Here is an 18,627-nt window from a genome sequence, read left to right on the forward strand (position 1 = left end):
ATTAAAAACACAGGAAAGAAAGAAAAGGCCAAAATGGAAACTTATTCTTGAAGGTAGAGTAGCTAAAGTGGAAAGGAACTCTACAGGCTAGGTTCTACTACAACGAACCCCATTTTATGGATATGAGGTTGAAAGGTTAAGATACTTGCCTGAGGCTCCACAGCTGGAGCTTGGTGGAGATGGGGGGCAGAGCCCAGGCATTAACCACTAGTCTACCCTGCCTCTACACTGGCTGCCTCTCTCCTACCTACACTGTTGGAATAGTGAACTTGCAGGTTTCACTCCCCTGTGGCAGCCTCCCTCCTCAAGGGGCTCCCTTCAGGACCAATGAAAGTTGCCTTCTCCTCAAGGAAGCCCTCCTTGATTGCTCACCCTCCCATGAGCTCCCTCAGTTCTTCTCCCTCACCCCCCACCCCTCGTGCTTCCTCTGAGTTAGTCATCTTCCTGTCTGTCATCTAGGCCTTGTCTTACTCAGTCCAGAATACCTCTAACAAGCAGCCCTCCCTGGAGAGGACATCCTGGGAATCTGCAGACCTGGGTTTAAGTCCTTGCTCTGCCTCAGGGAGCTTGGAGCCTCCATTTCCTCACCTACAGGAGTACTTAGTGACACTAGGGATGGGGCAGGCCTTTGTAAACTGTGGAGTTCTTTCAGGGAGGTGGGGGGAAGGCATAATGACTGCTGCATAATGCATGTGATGAGTCTCTCTGGTTATTAGGGCTCCGGCCTGGTCCCTCAGGGAGGGAAGCAGGTGGCTGAAAGTAGCCCCGGAGCCCACTTCCTATCAGCCATCCCACTCTGGGCCTGGAGGTGGGAGGGGGACTGGATGGCCTCGCCCTCCACCAGCAGCCCTCCCAGCATGGAAGCATGTGTCTGAGATTCCCCACCAGTCCCAAGTGTAACAGGTGAGTGACTGCCCCTCCCTGGGCTTGGCCTCTGGCCTCGGGTCCTCCTCCTACTCCATTACCCGGTAATTACAAGGTGCTCTGTAGCCTGACTGCCATCACCCAGGGCTCAATTCTGGGGAGGTTTGGGGGGTGCCTCACTATCCCCCACTCCTTTCCTGTAACCCTATCCACTCTGCAGCCACAGCCCACCTCCCCAACCCACGCCAAGAGGCATCCGACCCCCATCCCTGGCACAGCACAGCTGCTGACCCTTCTTAGGGCTGAGGATTCCAAGGGCTCAGAGGCACAAGGTCGGAGCGCTCCTTGGGGCAAAGGAAGGGGCTGGGGGCAGCTTATCTCGCAGGTCTCAGGCAAAGGGGCTGCTCCTCTTCCCTGGGGGTTGGGTATGATGAGGGGGGTGGCTAGGAGCAACTGAGTGCAGCTCTATGAAAGGCAGATGAGGGAGAGAAGGGGACGCTGGTGCGCCGGGACAGTGGCAGCTCGACCAGAGGTAGCCAGGTTAGATGCCAGGCTGGAGAGGAAGCTCCTGGAAGGAAAGGGGGCATGGGAGCGCCCCAGCCAGGCTGGTCCTGGGTCAGGAAGAAGTTGCCGGATTGTACAAGGTGAGGGAAGCAATAGGGGCGCGCGGCTGGGCACAGCATCCCGGGAATCTGACCTCTCCAGCCCTCAGGGCGCCCTGGTGCGCCCCGGCTCTGGGGTTAGTCTGAGCACCGGCAGGATCCCGGCTGGCTCGCATCCCTCCCGCCCGGCCCCGCCACCCCCTAGCTGACCTCTCACGACGTCCAGGGCGAGGGCCATCAGGAGGCTGAGCCAGGGGCCGCAGGGCCCCCCGGGGGCCGCTGCCGCGCGCCCCGCCACCTGGGCGCACATCCTCCGACGGAAGGCGGGGGACTAGGCGGGCGGCTCAGGCGGCCGCGGTTCGGCCCGGCATCTCCCGCGCCTGCTCCGCGCCTCCCGGCCCGGCCGCCCGCCCCGCGGCAGCAGTTCCCAGACAATGGAGCGGGCGCGAGGGTGGGAGGGAGGCCAGCAGCACATGGGCTGCCCCTCCGCCGGCCCGCCGGGTCCTAGTGCCCTGCGGATCCGAAGCCCAGCGCTCCCCCGCGCCTGAGGTCAGAAAGGAGGCCGCTTCCCTCCAGACTAACTGACCTAACCGGGGACTGGCCCGCCTCTGCCAGGAGGGACACGGGGTATTGGGCTCCCTTTAGAAAGCTCCTGGCCAAGCAGAGAAAAGCCACTTCCGCTTCCACATCCCCCACCCCCAAGCAGCGTACCTGTAAAGGCATCTGACACCTGAATCAGACCCAAATTCAGATTCCAGGGAAGGAGGCCCGCAGGGGCAGGAAGGGCCAAGTGGGGCCAGTTGACAACCACCTGGGCCTGCCCTGACAGAGCCATGGACCACCCTGTACGGGAAAGGCTCCAGGTGCAGGCAGCTCCTCTCACTCTCGGTCCCACCCCAGGGAGAGGCCTGTGGGCCTGGGAAAGGTGAGGGCTGGTCTCTCTCCTGAAGGCAGGCCTGGCTCAGGGGTCACTGCCTGGGAGAGGTCCAGGGCAGGGGAGCTAGCTGCACATTAATTCCCTGGACAGCTTTAAAAAACCGTGCCTTTCCACAGAACAACTGATCCACCCTGTGGACCTGCTTGAGAACCATGGTGCAGGGGCTTTGAGACCTAGAGGGCACCGATGGGGAGGCACGGATGCTGGTGAGCCCCGGACAGATTTTATTTAAGACCAAATCCCAACCTGGGTCTGAGAGGAGCCCGGGGTGGGGGGCAGGGAGGGGCAGGGAGGGCAGGCTGGTCTCCCCGTGGCTGCTGGCTAGCTCTCCTCTGCTCTTCCTCCCTCCCCCACCCCCCCACTATTCCAACAGTGCTGGCTGGTCCCTGGAAGGTCTGTGATGAGGGACATCTTCCTCACTCCTCCAGGAGGGGAGGGTACCTGGTGCCAGCCTGCCTTTTCTGCTCCCTCCCTGCCACCCCCGGGCTGGAGTCACACCACTCTTACCGGGAGAAGTCAAGAAAGCAGGATGATCCTGCAGAAATCAGTTCAGCAGTAGAGGGAGAAACCAAAGCGATCCAGACCTTCAGTAAATAGATTTCACATGGAACAAGATAATAAAATAGCGTGCACTTTATTTAAAAACCAACCAAGCACTGATAAAAATATACTTATCACTGCAGCTGTGATTCCACATCAAACCTTAACAGTAAGAATTGGGCATTTATTCTTCACATCATAGGCCAGGCCTGGCTGAGAACACCCACCCCTACCAGAGCTTCCAGGGAAGAAGCGGCCTTTCATGGCTAAGAATGAGGACCCAGTAGAGAAGGGTCAGCCAGTAGGCCCACTCTGCCCCACACAGAGCACGAGCAGGGAAAGGGACAATGGGACGAATCTGGTTTCTGTGCTCCTCCTGGGCCTCGGTGGCAATGAGCGGACAGAGAATAGCCTGGACTGTGCAGACAAGGAGATGGTCCACCTTCCTCCTTCAGGGTCTCTGAATGCCCACAGGGAACCTGACGGCCCCTTGCAGGGTCCCACTTGCAGGCACAAGCCTATGAAGAAGCAGCCCTCTTTTGCTTTGGCTGAAAGGGAATCAAGATTCTGCAGGGAGCTGCTCTCTTCTTGACACGAAGCAGACACAGTCCACTTGCCTACACACAGCACAGCCACTGGCAAGCAGAGGGCCCCGCTGGCTGGATTAAGGCACTTATAACAGACTCAGTGTGCATCTTCACCCCCAGCCCCATGCTGGAACTCCACCACAGGCCTCGGGGACCCTGCCCCCCCATCCTCAGGCCCCCACATCCCTGGCTTCTTCCCCACTGCTGGGCAGGGAAGAGGGCAGGGGCCTGCCTTGAGGGACTGTGCTTTGGTTGGAGTACAGGGCTGGAAGGAAGAAGAAACCAGGCAGGGAGCAGGGACTTGCAAGGGACGAGCTACAGGACAGATGAACAAGAGCAGCAGGAGGGGGCGAGGCAACAGCAGGGGGAGCCAGTCAACGTCAGGGGAGACCAGTGGCAGTGATGCTGGCTGACAGCAGATGCAGAAGCTGGGGCTGCCTTCTATCCCACCTGCCCTGTTAAGACAGGCTGGGAGCACAGCAAGGGTTATGAAAACCAACCCAGACAGAGAACCTCAGGAGACAGGACCCCTGGGGACCAGCAGGGGGAATGAGCTTCCTCTTGCTGAGCTAGGGGGTCTGGCGTAAAGGCAAAGGTTCTGGAGGTTCGGAGACAGGGCAAGAAAAGGACAGGGGGCTGGAGGGAGGCTGTGCAACCAAAAGCAGCTCAGCTCTTTGGTATGACGCAGGTGGCACTGCCAGGCATCCTTCTCACTCCTCCTCCACGCTCCGGGGCCCCTTGGCTGCACGCCTCTGCCGCCAGCGCAGTTCCTCCACCTGGCGCTCCAGCCCCCGCACCTTGGCCTCCAGCTGGGCCCCAGAGGCCCGGGTGCCAGTGAGCCGGCTCAGCAAGGCGTAGAGGGTCAGCAGGGCCAGCAGCAGCAGGGCCCGGGTGGAAGGGTCGGGGACCGACCTCACCAGGGCCACAAAGCCTGCCAGGAAGATGACAAGCTTCAGGCCCCACAGGATCCGTCCCAGCAAGGCCAAGAGTAAGCCGAGGAGCAGGGACAGCAACCAGTAGATGACCAGGGCCCCGGCTCCCCACAGCAGGAAGGTCTGGACCTGCCCGGGGCTGAGCTTCAGTCCCTGGGTGAGGTGATCACCTGGAAGGAAGGAGAGTCACAGTGTTAGCCAACTTGGAGAAGTGGTGACGGCGGGGTGGAGGAGGGGGAGGCAAGAAACAAACAGGTTGGCAGGCGCTAACCCCCTTAAAAAAAAAACCCCTTACAAAGGAATAATCCCTTCCCACAGAGTTAACGAGACATGGGTTTGAATTTCAGCTCTGTTTCCTGCTGGACCTTCGGGAGATTACATCCCTCTTCTGAGCCTCTGTTTCATCTAGTAAATGAGAACAATTCTATCCGCCTCATTGGGTTGTGGTTAATAATCAAATGAGATACTACAGCTTAGCATGGTGCCTGCCATGAAGTGAACTCCTGGTTTGAAAAAAACAAAAACAGCACTGCCGCTGAGTCGATTCTGACTCACTTAAACTCCATGAGTTACATGGTAGAACTGCTCCATATAGGGTTGTCTTGGCAGTACTCTTTATGGAAGCAGATCACCAGGCCCTTCTTCCGCGACACCTTTAGATTAGTAGCCAAGAAGAACACCACCAGGGGACCTAAACACCATGTATGTGTTAGTAATTATCAGCTGCGCGTAAGCCACGCCTCTGGGGAAACCTGGGGAGTGTTGAACAGCTTGGAAAGGTCTTGACCCTGACAAGAGATCAGCTCCCACAACACAAGTCATGGGCCAAGCTCTGGGTGACCTAACTAGTGCTTTGCCACTCACCATCTAGCCCCAAGGCGTTCAGAAGTTGTGCGACAATCCCAGACAGAGCAAAGAAGGCCACAGAGATGGCTGAAGAGATGGCCCACATCGCCTGAGACGAAGTCTGTGGAAAGAGCACGGGTGAGACGAGTCCATAATTAATGACGCTCCTCTCCTCCCAGCCTAAGCACGACTGCTGGGGCAAGGCCGGCAAGAATGTCTCTGGACAGGCCCGGGTCAGAGGTGTGTGGGCCCTGGGCCTGCCTAGGGTCCTTCCCACACCTGGCTTGCAGTGCACAGAAGGGATAGCAGGCCATCTCTCCTTCCTGAGCTGGAAGCCAGGACACCTGGGGTCTCACTCAACTGATTTGCTAAGAGACTTTGGTGGGAGGAGTATGTGTATGTGGGAGAGTGGACATCAACAAATCCCTTTAGCAGCCACCCTATAAAACTGGGGTGCCCCTAGCCTCCAGGAGAACCATGACAATGTGTGAAATGATATCTGTAAAGAGCTAGGGCCCGTCAATGAAAACAAAGTCAACCAGGTGTACTATGCTTTATAAATGGTAGTCCCAGCCTGTCAGTATGACCCGGCAAGGCATGAAGCACCGTCCCTGGGGTGCCAGCAGGCTGAAGAAACTGTCTTAAGCTCCTAAGCCACCTCCCCTCCTTCTCCCCGCAACACACATCCTTATAGGTGAAGGAAACAATTCAGGTCTTGGTATTTGACAACTTAAGACTTTAGGTTAACCCCCGAGACTATAGCCCTAAGACACCCTTCTGTCCTGGAAAGGAAGGCATTCCCAGAGACCATCTCCCAGCCAAACAATAGACAAGCACATAAAATAAACAATAACACCCGAGAGGAACGTACTCCTTAGAACTCTCTAAGTTATATGAGATCAAAAGGGTATTATATTATCTGCCCAAAAGCAAAGATAAGAAGGCAGGAAGGGGTAGAAAATCTGGATGAAAGGATATGGGGAACCCAGGATGGAAATGGGGAGAGTGCTGACACACGGTGAGGAATAAAACCGAGGTCATGAAACACTTTATGTGCAAACTATGGGATGGGAAACTAATTTGCTCTGTAAGTTTTCACCTTAAAGCACAATAAAAAGGAAAAAAAGTAAAGACTTTAGATCAGATTTAAACCAAAATCAGACTCTACGGTCACCCAGTGATGGGTTTATAAGGGTGGCTCATTCCTCAGTCTTTCTCGCCAAGAAAGGGCAGGAACCAGGGAAAAATGGGGGAGGAGCTAAAAGGCCCTAGGGTAGGAATCAAACAATGAAAGCAAAAGGCAGGTACCTTCTGGTTTCTTTTTGTGGCATTTGGGCCTCTCTGCACTAGGCATTATGACACAGAGAGGACGTGGAGCCAAGATGGACTGGCCGGGAGCAGCGCTGTCTCTCCCTTTACCATTGATCACACCTGCAATCACAGTGGGGACTCTCTTCCTTACCTCCGAAACCAGCTGCACGGTCTCTGGCCCGATCCAGGCATCCAGGGTCCCTCGCACAGATCGGCCTATCTGAGTCAAGAGATCGACAGGGGCCTCCCTCTTCTGTTGCCCTGGTGGTGCAAAGTCTCGATGGGACTGGGATGATGCTGAGTGGAGGAGGACGAGGGCCACCAGGACTATCAGGATGGCTTTGTACAGATGCTTCCCCCATGGAGAGCTGCTTCCTGAGCCTGCTGCCATGGCTGGGTCTGCCAGGAAGGAAGTACAGGGTAAGCAGGGAGCCAGGAGTGGGAGAAACCCATTCTGCCAGCTAGGATTTGCCCCCCACCCACCCACCCCAAGCACCCAAGCTGAAGCTAGAAAGTTGTTCACTGAGAAAGAAAGAATTGGGACTTTCAACTTAGTCTGGGCACAACCATCTGATTCCCGGGCTCTCCTTTCACTTCCCAGACCACTTGTATATTAATTAGACAGCAAGTATTCTCCAATGCCTTAGGGGTGGATGGACAAGATCTCTTTAAGGTTTATTCTAGCTCTAAAAATCTGAAGGCCTGTGTATTGGGTGCTATGGGCCTAAGAGAATAATAAGACTTTAAGGCTTTGTCCCCAAGGAGCTTATAATCTACTTATGATAAAACTGATAGAAAAAAAAAAACAGCTTAAAAAAAATAGCACACAAATAGAATTACCACCATATAAAGATGTACAGAAAAGTTCACAACTATGTGCTCTGACAGTAACAACTGCAGGTACACAATCTGCTCTGCAGGACCATTAGGTGAGGGGGTGGGATTATCCTCATGTCCCCATGTGTATAGACAAGAAGAAAAGGAGGCTTAGAAGTGGGCTAAGACACAGACTTTCTGCTTCCAAATCCCCTACTCGTTGGCCGTCAAGGTCATACAGTGGTTTTCAACTGTGGCAGCTCAGCAGAATCACCCGGGAGCTGCACAAAGTAACACTGCCCGTGTCCAAACCCACTGGCTCTGATGCCATTTGTCTGGGTGTGGCCTAGGCACAAGAACCATAAAAGCTCCCCTAGGTGATTCCACGGTACAAAGCTGAGAGCCACTGACTCAGGATGACCTCAACTCTCTCCGCCCCCAAATTAGGCAAAGGGTTAAAGACAACACTTTAAAGAGAGACATTGTTATTAATAAAAAGCAAACATTTAGCTAGGTCTTGTCATATGGCACTGAATCCATTCCATCGTCACAACCTATCAGGTGGGTGTTGTTATCATCCCCCATTTTTACTGATGAGAAAACTGAGGAAGTGTAGGTAGTAAGTAGGGAAACCAAGTTTTGAATCCAGGTGCATCTGACATCTGCTATCAGAACCCGTTCACACAACCATCTTGCTGTATGGCTCCAACTTAAGTCTCAGAAGGGATTTAGAAAGCCAGACAATGGATGATTCATGAGCAAAAATAAACCTGACATCTACAAATCGTCTCAGAGAATTACTGGTAAAAATGCACCTAACCACTTTGTGCTCTGAGCTTGTCTGTAACGTGATGACATAGGCAAGTTAAGACCCAACAAGTACCTACCCATTCAACCAGATGAAGATCAGCCACAAAAAATGTTTGCACATCCACCTTCTATGTGCCACCAGGCTTGAGAAATGTCAAATAGCACCTTTCTCTCCTGGGCTCAGAAACCAACGCATAGCTCCAAGGAGTTTCCAAGATTCAGATCTGATGAAGGGATGCTAAGCCACGGCCCTGAGGTAGGCGCAGCCAGGCTTTTGAAGTTTTTGCAGTTACCGTGGCACTCAGGAGGCTGGCCAGAAATCCAGAGCCTCAGGATGGAGGAAAGGGGAGAGAAGCATCCTGCTATTCCCGCTTAGTGGGAGCGTCCAAGAAGGGGTTCTAAAAATACTATATTCAGGAGCATTTCTGGCCCAGAAACAGCTGCTCTAAGCCCCTCCTGAGGGTTGCAGGATCAAGCAGGGTTGCAAATCAAGCAATTCATGTGGAAGGACCTCAGGCTGGGAAAGCTTTCTACTCTTTTTGGCATAAACCAAGAGCTGGATGGTTCCTGCCTGCCAGTGGTAGACAGAGGAAAGCACGGGTCAGTTCCTGAGCTATCTGGGTCATAACCACATCGGGGACTTAAAGAGCAGGGCTGCTATCTTGGGTTGGATCCTGTATCCAAGGACCTCCACCAGGAGGGATTGAATGTCATCTCCTCCACTCTAGAAGGTCAGGGTGACGTGAGCTGCTCCACCATGGCAGCCTGCTGCTTTCTGGACCAGCCTCAACTCTCAGGCGACCATCTGCCCCAGTCCAAGGGAGCCGGGCACCTGGAAATAAACCCTCCACAGTGAAGCCGGCATCTGAATTATACCAGAAGCCAAAATCTAACAGGATCCGGAGTGTCCCCTCTGGAGATACCAAGTACGGCTGACTGGCTGGTCTGTTTCTTCAAATTGTTCTAACAGATTCCTTCTCACTTGTTCCAGGCTAACTCCAGGCAACAAGAGTCTGTCCCACCACCATTATGCCTCCTCACTTTGGCCCAATGAAATCCTTTTTAAAAAGAAAGAGGCCGTGGAAGTCAAGAGCCAAAACAGTTACAAGCTCTGAGAGGAGGAAACAACAAACAAACTCATAGCGACCCTACAGGACAGAGCAGAACTGCCCCATAGGGTTTCCAAGGAGCGCCTGGTGGATTTGAACAGCTGACCTTTTGGTTAGCTGCCATAGCTCTTGACCACTACGCCACCAGGGTTTCCCTGAGAGGAGAAGCCGGTCTTAAATGTCTTCAAATGCCTGGACTCAGACTAACAGCAGGCACTCAGCAACAAAAATACGCGTTATAAGAATTTCTGTGTGGTGCTTTACAAGCGCTTGTTACATCCCCACCTCATTTAACTCTTAACAACAATCCTATAAAATATTACTACTCTCCCCTATGTTACTTAAAAACTATGGCTTGGAGAGATCAAGTGATCTGCCCAAGATCACACAACAGAACTTGGACTTGATTCCAGAACCTAGGATCCAAATCTCGCCCTTTTGCTCGCTGCACACCCCACGCTGCCTTCCTGAAAGGCTCGTATTAAGGCACAAGACAAGCCTCAGTAATGTGGTCCCTGCCTTCAAAGGAGCTTAAAGTTCGGCCAAATATCAACAAGCTCAAAGTGGGGGGACACCCAGACTCCCAAGAAGAGACCACACAGCACGAGATGACCCAGTGGCTGGGCCTACAGGTCATGGTTTTGTACCTAGAAGCATGAGGGCACCACAAAAGATGGGGCCAAGACCTGTCATTTTTGTTCCAAACCAAAACCAAACCTGTTGCCATCGAGTCAATTCCAGCTCATAGCGACCCTATAAGACAGGGTAGAACTGCCCCACAGGGATTCCAAAGAGTGGCTGGTGGATTCAAACTGCTGACTTTTTTTTTGTTGTTGTTAACAGCCGAGCTCTTAACCACTGTGCCACCAGGGCTCCCACTTCTGCTCAGGCAGCTGCAGTATGGCTCCAGCCAGGCCAGGAGAACCCAGCTGGCCTGGGAAACTGCTTCACTTACTATGGTGGTGAGGACTATATGTTTAGCTGTGGTTTGCTAAGAGGACAGGGTGGGGCAGTCCACAGCCCTCTGCCAAGGCTGTTCTTCCTCCTCTTCTCATAGGTGGTTAGTTTCCTTTCTCTCTATGAATCACCCCGTGGCAGGAGGAGCAGCTAACTTAGTGCCCTCTGCTGGCCCTCATCTTCCCATCCACTACTCATAGCCACCTCTGGAGCAGCGGCTCTCAACTCTGGATGCCCTTCACAACGGCTGTAGAGCCTGGTAAAGCAAAGCTGTCTGCTCCACCCTCCCAGAGAAGGGCGCAGGCTTTTGTGTTTAAAGCTCCCCAGGGATTTCTGATGCATAGCCAGACAGCTGCAATAAATAATCCACTCGGCAAGAAAAAGTCTACTCAAGGCAAAGCCCCAACAGTGCAGCACTGTACAAAGGACTCTAGACCTCCATCCTAAATTCAGTTTTGCCACGATCAGAAGCCACCACCCATGCCAGCTACTTACAGTCTTCTCAAACGGATAGAGAGTTGTTGCAAGGAGTTAAGATGTTTCTGCAAGATCTCTGTAAACTGTAAACATCCACTGAAATGTTGAGCCAGGGCTTCCAACAGGTTCCTTCTAGCTGGAACCCCTGCAGACAATCTAACAAGTTCCCAGGCGATACTAATGATTCCACCCCAGATATACTGAATCAGAATCTACAGTTTAACAAGATCCCCAGGTGATTCTTATGTATGATCTTGAGAACCACTGCTCTACTAGTGGTTCTCAGAATTGGTCCCTAACCAGCAGCATTTGCATGGCCTGGGAGCTTGTCAGAAATGCAAATTCCCAGCAGGGGTTAGAACAGAAATGAACAGATTCAAAGCCTTGTTTGCAGCACTTTTAGCCTCAAACTGCCAATCCATGAGTGTTAACTCATTACACTGTAGCTAATTTAGCAGTTTTTACACCTGTCTCCCCTATTAGACTTTAAGCACCTCCTGGTCAGATGTGCTGTCTAACTTATCTTGGAATTCCACTGTCTAGCTTTTGGGGGGGGGGGCTAGCATAGAACGAGGGTTACTAAGCACTTGTTAAGTTAACATCAGAGGCATGCTAGGAACCCGTGAGTATAGAAACGGAGAGACATCGAAGAGTTGGAGGGGGGTTACTTTAATAGCTGATCCAAATATGCAGCAGTCCCTCTAGAAGCACGGCTGAGTTGAAAGGAAGTTCCTAGATGGGGCGAAGCCGTCAGTGGGGAGAATGAAGTCAGCGCCCTGGCAGGTCAGGGGCAGCCCTAAGTCCCTGACAGCTGCTGCCCAGCAACTGTTTGGGGGCAGGGCGACGGGCGAAGGGGCAGCCTCCCAGCCGCGCCGCGCCCTCCCCAGGGCCCAGCCTCCTCGAGACAGGGTGTCAGTGGCATGTGCTATTTCGAACAGAGTGTCCCCTGCCAAGCCCCGCGGGGTGGCGTCGCTGGCAGGGGACGCGGCGCGGACCATGGGCCCGGGGTACCCCGAGGGGCTCGGACCGAGACCGCGCGAAGCTGAGTCGCGGGGTGGAGATCGGTGCAAGGGGCTCAAAGCTAGCCTCGTCCCCCGGCCAGGCAGCCGCCGCGCCTCCGCAGGACTTCGGCGCAGCGCTCGGAACTTTCTTCTCCCGGGAAACGCACGCCTCCCGTGTTACCCAGTAACGACGCCCCCGGTTGCATAGCAACGAGGATCCAGGTCCCCAGTTCTTTTTCCCCGCCGCGCGATGTCGGACCCCTCCCCACTCGGGTTCACCAGGCCTCACGACTCCACACTGGTCCCGCCCGTGGGGGCTGCCGCCTCCCCGTCGCAAGTGCTGTTGTCCCAGCCCCGGTCTTGGTTCGCACTCACCCGGCTCCGATCACTGCTACCCTTCACGTGCGACTCAGCTAAAACGCGCCACCAAACCCGCGCCTCAACTCCGGGGCGTCGGTTTATTGTCTGCGCACGCGCCAGGCGGGATGAGCTTAGACACAAGCCTGCCTCCCTCACTGGCTTAAAGCGCTGCCCTGCGCGCATGCGCTGTAGCCTCTAGATTACTCCCCACCCCCGCCCCCGCCCCAAGCAATCCCACCGGAGAGAAGAATGGGATCGGAAGTTCGAGCTGGGAACGGAAGTCTCTGGCAGGAAAGGGGAAAGAAATGACTGCATCTGGGCTGTAGAGTGGGTAAACTGTATTTTTAAATGCGGGTGGAAGTCCGTTCACCTCTCCAGCCCCTCAGCATTTTGGGAAATGTAGTTCTCGGGGCCATCGAGGACTCCCTGGGGCATTGTGGGAAATGTAGTTCTAAGGAAGAGGCTCCTGAGAGCATCTGGTCTTTTGAAAAAACCTGCGGCGCCAAAAAGGCACAAAGGGAAAAGACGGTGAGGAGTAATTAAAGGCACAACAACGCTGGAAAATGCACGCGGTACATCCATACCTGTGTTCTGCAAATGACTGCCAAGTCGGCTAATGCCGTAAATTCCAGTCCTAAAACCTATTCAGATTCAGGGCTTCCAACAGGTTCATTCGGTTCCATCCCCTGCTGAGAATTTGCATTTCTGACAAGTTCCCAGGAAGTTAAACGTAAGAATCACCTGGGGATCTTGTTAAAAATGTTGATTTTGATTCAGAACATCTGGGGTGGAAATGCAAATTTTCAGCAGGGGTTTTAACCGGAAGCCATGCTCAGAAGGGAACTAACCCCAGACCCCTTTTCTACAGCAAAGTCAGCATTGTGAAGGGGAGCAACTAGGGATTTGGAGTGAGGTGATCCTTTGCTTGCTTTTTGATCCTGAGCGCATGGCTTGATTTGGGGGAGCCTCAGTTTCTTCAATAAAATGGGGAAGATACTAAAAATAGCACTTCATAGTAGGTGTGAGTAGTCAATGAAGTAAGAAGAGTGATCATTCTTTTAAGTTGTTGTCCAAATGCTTTTATCACTATCATTGTCCGCCAGAAAACAGCTCCTCCCTAGTGTTTAAATCAGTTCCTCAAACTCCGGGCTCTAAAACGGAACTCTTTTTTTTTTCCTCCCCAGCCAGCCTTCTGATTTTGCTTTCTTTCCAGACTGCACAGAAGAGTGGATCCCAGTCTTACTTTAGCCCAGTTGTTTCTTTCAGATGTTTCTCAGACTCACCCATCTGTGTCAGTGCCCTCATCACTCCCAGCCTCTGCCAAGAGTCTCTTTCTTCCAGAAGAGACTCTGTAGCATCCTGGGCCCCCCCCCCCCATCAAGGCTTTGTAACAGTGGCAATTTTACACATGCTTGTGAGATCATTTCTGATTTGCGTTCTTGTTCTGTGCCTTGGAGTCAGTTCTGACTCATAGTGACCCTATGCACAACAGAACAAAACACTACCCGTTGGTCCTGCATCATTCTCACAATCATTGCTATGCTTGAGCCCATTGTTGCAGTCACTGTGTCAATCCATCTCATTCAAGGTCTTCTTCTTTTTCACCGACCTTCTACTTTTCCAAGCATCATGTTCTTCTCCAGGGACTGGTCCGTCCAGATAACATGTCCAAAGTATGTGAGACAAAGTCTCTCTATCCTTGCCTCTAAGAAGCATTCTGGCTGTACTTCTTCCAAGACAGATTTGTTTGTTTTTCTGGCAGTCCATGGTATATTCAATATTCTTTGCCAACACCATAATTCAAAGGCAACAATTCCTCTTCGGTCTTCCTTATTCATTGTTCTTTCACATGCACATGAAGTGATTGAAAATATCATGGTTTGGGTCAGGCGCACCTTAGTCCTCAAATTTTTGCTTTTTAACACTTTAGAAATGTCTTTATTTTTTTTGCAGCATATTCGCCCAATGCAATATGTCCCTTGATTTCTTGACTGCTGCTTCCACGGGTGTTAACTGTGAATCCAAGTAAAATGAAATCCTTGACATCTTCAATCTTTTCTCCGTTTATCGTGATGTTGCTTACTGGTGCAGTTGCAAGGATTTTTATTTTCTGTGTGTTGAGGTGTAATCCATACTGAAAGCTGTAGTCTTTGATCTTCATCAGTAAGTATTGCAAGTCCTCTTCACTTTCAGCAAGCAAGGTTGTGTCATCTGCATATGGCAGGTCGTTAACGAGTCTTCCTCCAATCCTGATGTTGCATTCTTCATATAGTCCAGCTTCTCGGATTATTTGCTCGGCATACAGATTGAATAAGTATGGTGTAAGGATACAACCCAAACACACACCCTTCTCAGTCTCAAACCATGCAGTACCCCGTTGTTCTGTTTGAACAACTGCCTCTTGGTTTATGTACAGGTTCCTCATGAGCACAATTAAGTGTTCTGGAATTCCCATTCTTCACAATGTTATCCATAATCTGTTGTGATCCACACAGTCGAATGTTTTTGCATAATCAATAAAACAGGGGTAAACATCTTTCTGGAATTCTCTGCTTTCAGCCAAGATCCATCTGACATCAGCAATGATATCCCTTGTTCCATATCCTTTTCTGAGTTTGGTTTGAATTCTTGGAAGTTCCCTGTTGATGTACTGCTGCAACTGTTTTTTGAATTTTCTTCAACATATGTGTGATATTAATGATATCGTTAAATAATTTCTGCACTCTGTTGAGTCACTTTTCTTTGGAATGGGCATGAATATGGATCTCTTCCAGTCAGTTGACCAGGTAGCTGTCTTCCAAATTTCTTGGCATAGGTGAGTGAGCACCTCCAGCCCTACATCTTTTAGTCGAACCATCTCAATTGATAGTCTGTCAGTTCTTGCAGCCTTGTTTTTTGCCAGTGTCTTCAGCGCAGCTTGAACTTCTTCCTTTAATAACATTAGTTCTTGATCATATGCTACCTCCTGAAATGGTTGAACATCAATCAGTTTTTTTTGGTACAGTGACTCTGTGTATTCTTTCCATCTTCTTTTGATGCTTCCTGCTTCATTCAATATTTTCCCCATAGGATCCTTCAATATTGCAACTCGAGGCTTGACTTTTTTCTTCGGTTCTTTCAGCTGCTTAGGACTACCTAAATCTCAGGTCACAGATTTTCCTGTGCAAGAAATGTAACTTCTTTCTTCCTAGGAAAAATTAATTTCTTTTCAACTCTCTTTTCCACTGGGGTAGAGTGGAAATAATCTCAGACAGTTTAGAACTTTTCCCATCCCCGATTTTCATGCTGTGCACACTTTTTGGAAGATTAGCATATGGCCAAAGGGGAGGGGGAGGCTCATATGACCCTAGGTGTGCGTCCAGTTGTCAATTCCTGAGGCTTCCATCATCCTCTCATTTGTCTACACAGGTTGCCACTGAGTCTATCTGGGAAATGGAGCCCAGCCTTCTTCTGGGTTATTGGCCAATGTGAACTTAGCTTTTCCAAGGAGCAGCAACAGCCTTGGCCTGAAGAACAGGGATCAGGATTCCTTTCTTAGGGACCTACCAACAGCTATGAGTCTCTCTCTTTCCCTCTAAAGCTCCGTTTTCAGACTAGGGAATACCTGTCTCCTTTGTGGGGAGGACAAAGTGGGTGGTGGTGGTGTGGAGATCAAGCACTTACCCATCATATTTAAGTCAATTGTCTATTCCCTGAATTCCTTCTATTTCCCATGGGGCTGGCTTTTGAAACCCAAAAGCCTTGAAAAAGCCCTTTGGCATATAACCCCATTCCCATTGCTATATAGTATAGTCAAAACCCGTTGCCGTTGAGTAGATTCTGACTCATTCTGACCTTATAGGACAGGGTGAAACTGCTCCATAGGGTTTCCAAGGCTGTATTCTTTATGGAAGCAGACTGCCACATCTTTCTCCCATGGAGCAGCTGGTGGGTTCAAACTGCCGACCTTTTGGTTAGCAGCAGAGCACTTTAACCACTGTACCACCACGGCTCTGAAAGCTTTGAAGGGACTCCTTTTTTCCTGTGTTCTGATGTCACAGCCATAAGCTCCCCAGTGTAGGGATGTCTCTTGCCTGGCACACAGTGGGTGCTCAATAAAGATTTGTCCGTTAAAGGAATGAATGTGTTTTCCTCTCCAGTTTGTCCCCTTCCAACCCATCTAGTAAGTGCCTTTCAGAGGAAACTTCTGGAAATGTGGTTATCTTTAGGTCACTTGGTAGCTCAAATGCAATCAGATGTTGTTCTGCTGCCAAGCCCACAAGTCTAACCACCTACTAACCCACTTTATTTCCTACCACATCTAAGTACTTGAGACGCCTGGCCCGCCAGGCAGCCTGTCATTCAACCAACAGTATTTATGAAGCCCCTGCTATGTGCCAAGCCTACTATGTGCCAGGCACTGTTAGACTCAGGGAACAACAGAGAACAGGACACCCTGGTTCCTGTCATCACAGATCTTACAGGCTATGGAGAATCCAGACATCAGACAGATAATTATAAATAGTTAAATGATTATAGTTATCTCAAGTGGCTCAGAGGAGAATTAGAGGCTGATAAGGAAACCCTGGTGGGATAGTGGTTAAGTGCTACAGCTACTAACCAAAAGGTTGTCAGTTTGATTCCACTAGGCACTCCTTGGAAACTCTATGGGGCAGTTCTACTCTGTCGTATAGGGTCACTATGAGTTGGAATCGACTTGACAGCAATGGGTTGGGTTGGGTTTATGGGGAGTAAAGGAGCCCCGGGTGGTGCAAACAATTAAGCACTCAGCTAACAGAAAGGTTGGTGGTTCAAATCCATCCAGAGGCACCTCAGAAGAAAGGCCTGGCAATCTACTTCCAAAAGATCATAGCTATTGATAACCTTATGGAAAACAGTTCTACTCTGATACACATGGGGTCTCCATGAGTCACAATTGACTCACTGGCAACTAGTTTATGGGGGCTAAACCTTGGCCTGATATTAAAGAAAAGGCCTCCCGAGGAAGTGCCATCTAAGGTGGGACTGAAGTTTACATTGGAGGGCATTGGGGGGAGGGGAAGAAGGGAAGGATTTGAGGAAAGTGTTCTAAGCAAGGGTGGGTAAATTTGAGGATTTAAAAGACCAGTGTGGCTGGAGAGACTGTGGAGGTCAGCCTGGGCCAGATGGCACAGGGCTTGGGAGCAAGTTTCTTCTGCCAGAGTCACTCATTCCTGGTCTTGGGACTGACTGCTTTCCCTCATTCGGGTCTCAGTAAAAATGTCACCCCCTTAGAGACACCCTCCCTAAATATCCTGCATAAAGAAGTCCTCCCTCCGATGCCCAGCAGCTACTATTCACCTTATTCTGATTTGTTTTATTCATGGTGCTTACCACTCTCCAGGTCCCCAGGTGGTGCAAATGGTTCGCACTCCACTGCTAACCTAAAGATTGGCAGTTCAAACCCACCCAGTGGTGCTGCAGAAGATAGACCTGGTGATCTGTTTCTGTTAAGATTACAGCAAAACAAACAAACAAAAAAACCCCTATGGAGCAGCTCTACTCTGTAACACATGGGGTCGCCATGAGACGGAATCAACTCAATGGCAACCAAGAACAACAACCACTCTCTGGAATTATCTTCTTAGGTGTTGATTTTCTGCATGCTCTCCATAAAATTAAACAGCCATAAGAGCAGGAACCTTGTCATTTTGTTCATTCATTTGTATCTGCAATGATCAGAACAGAGCTTGACACACCCCAATCAATATATGTTGAACGAATTAAATGCCTGAGGAGTAGCATAAATAGATTTTTCACTGAAAGTAGATCACTGGCTGCTTTGTGGAAAGTGGATTAGAGGGAGGCCAGTCTGGAAACAAGGTCAATCAGGAAGTTTTTTTTTTTTTTTAATTGTGCATTAGGGTGAAAGTTTACAGAGTAAATTAGATTCCCACCTGCTGGTTCGTACATAAAGTGTTTTATGGCCTTAGTTTTATTTCCCACAACGTGTCAGCACTCTCCCTGTTTCCACCCTGGGTTCCCCGATACCTTTCATCCTGATTTTCTATCCCTTTCTGCCTTCTCATCTCTGCTTTAGGGCAAATATTGCTCTTTGATCTCATATAATTGATTGTTCTAAGGAGCACATTCCTCTCAGATGCTATTGTTTATTTTATGGGCTTGTCTATTGCTTGGCTGGAAGGTGATCTCCAGGGATGGCTTCAGTTTCAGGTCAGAAGGGTGCCTCCAGTCTCTTGTCAGACCAGTAAGTCTGGTCTTTTCTGTGAATTTTGATTTTTTGTTCTACATTTTTCTCCAGCTCTGTCCAGGACCCTCTCTCTGTTGTGATCCCAGTCAGAGTGGTTGGTAGTGGTAGCTGGGCACCATCCAGTTCTCCTGGTCTCAGGGTCGTGTAAGTTGTGGTTCATGTTGTCTGTTAGTCCTTTGGACTAATTGCTTCCTTGAGCCTTTGGTTTTCTTCACTCTCTTTTGTTCCAGACAGGAAGAGACTAATAAT

At 50.7% G+C, this 18,627-nt stretch overlaps 2 protein-coding genes across 2 annotated transcripts in view; both read right to left on the reverse strand.

The window, feature by feature from the left end:
* Positions 1-1,847, reverse strand: part of TMEM132A (transmembrane protein 132A) — a 15,809-nt gene extending 13,962 nt beyond the window's left edge. The window contains exon 1 of the mRNA XM_064287997.1: positions 1,677-1,847. Coding sequence (XP_064144067.1) covers positions 1,677-1,776 — 100 coding nt within the window. The 5' untranslated portion in view covers positions 1,777-1,847. The remainder of the gene's footprint in view (positions 1-1,676) is intronic.
* Positions 1,848-3,013: 1,166 nt separating this feature from the next.
* TMEM109 (transmembrane protein 109) lies at positions 3,014-12,298 on the reverse strand. Its single transcript, XM_003419499.4, has 4 exons — positions 12,165-12,298; positions 6,771-7,018; positions 5,327-5,429; positions 3,014-4,632 (listed from the first exon to the last, which is right to left on the reverse strand). The coding sequence occupies exons 2-4, from the start codon at positions 7,008-7,010 to the stop codon at positions 4,241-4,243; spliced, it is 735 nt and encodes a 244-aa protein (XP_003419547.2). The 5' UTR covers positions 7,011-7,018; positions 12,165-12,298; the 3' UTR covers positions 3,014-4,240.
* Between the last annotated feature and the right edge of the window lie 6,329 nt (positions 12,299-18,627).

The sequence above is a fragment of the Loxodonta africana genome, chromosome 7, assembly GCF_030014295.1.
Source record: "Loxodonta africana isolate mLoxAfr1 chromosome 7, mLoxAfr1.hap2, whole genome shotgun sequence".
NCBI lineage: Eukaryota > Metazoa > Chordata > Mammalia > Proboscidea > Elephantidae > Loxodonta > Loxodonta africana.

Bases quoted from the DNA above. Each gene is read 5' to 3' on its own strand.
- TMEM109 (XM_003419499.4), bottom strand. From the start codon at position 7,010: ATGGCAGCAGGCTCAGGAAGCAGCTCTCCATGGGGGAAGCATCTGTAC. The intron at 5,430-6,770 runs GTAAGGAAGAGA...CTCTTTCCACAG, and splicing joins CCGTGCAGCTGGTTTCGGAG to ACTTCGTCTCAGGCGATGTG. The intron at 4,633-5,326 runs GTGAGTGGCAAA...CCTTCCTTCCAG, and splicing joins GAACGCCTTGGGGCTAGATG to GTGATCACCTCACCCAGGGA.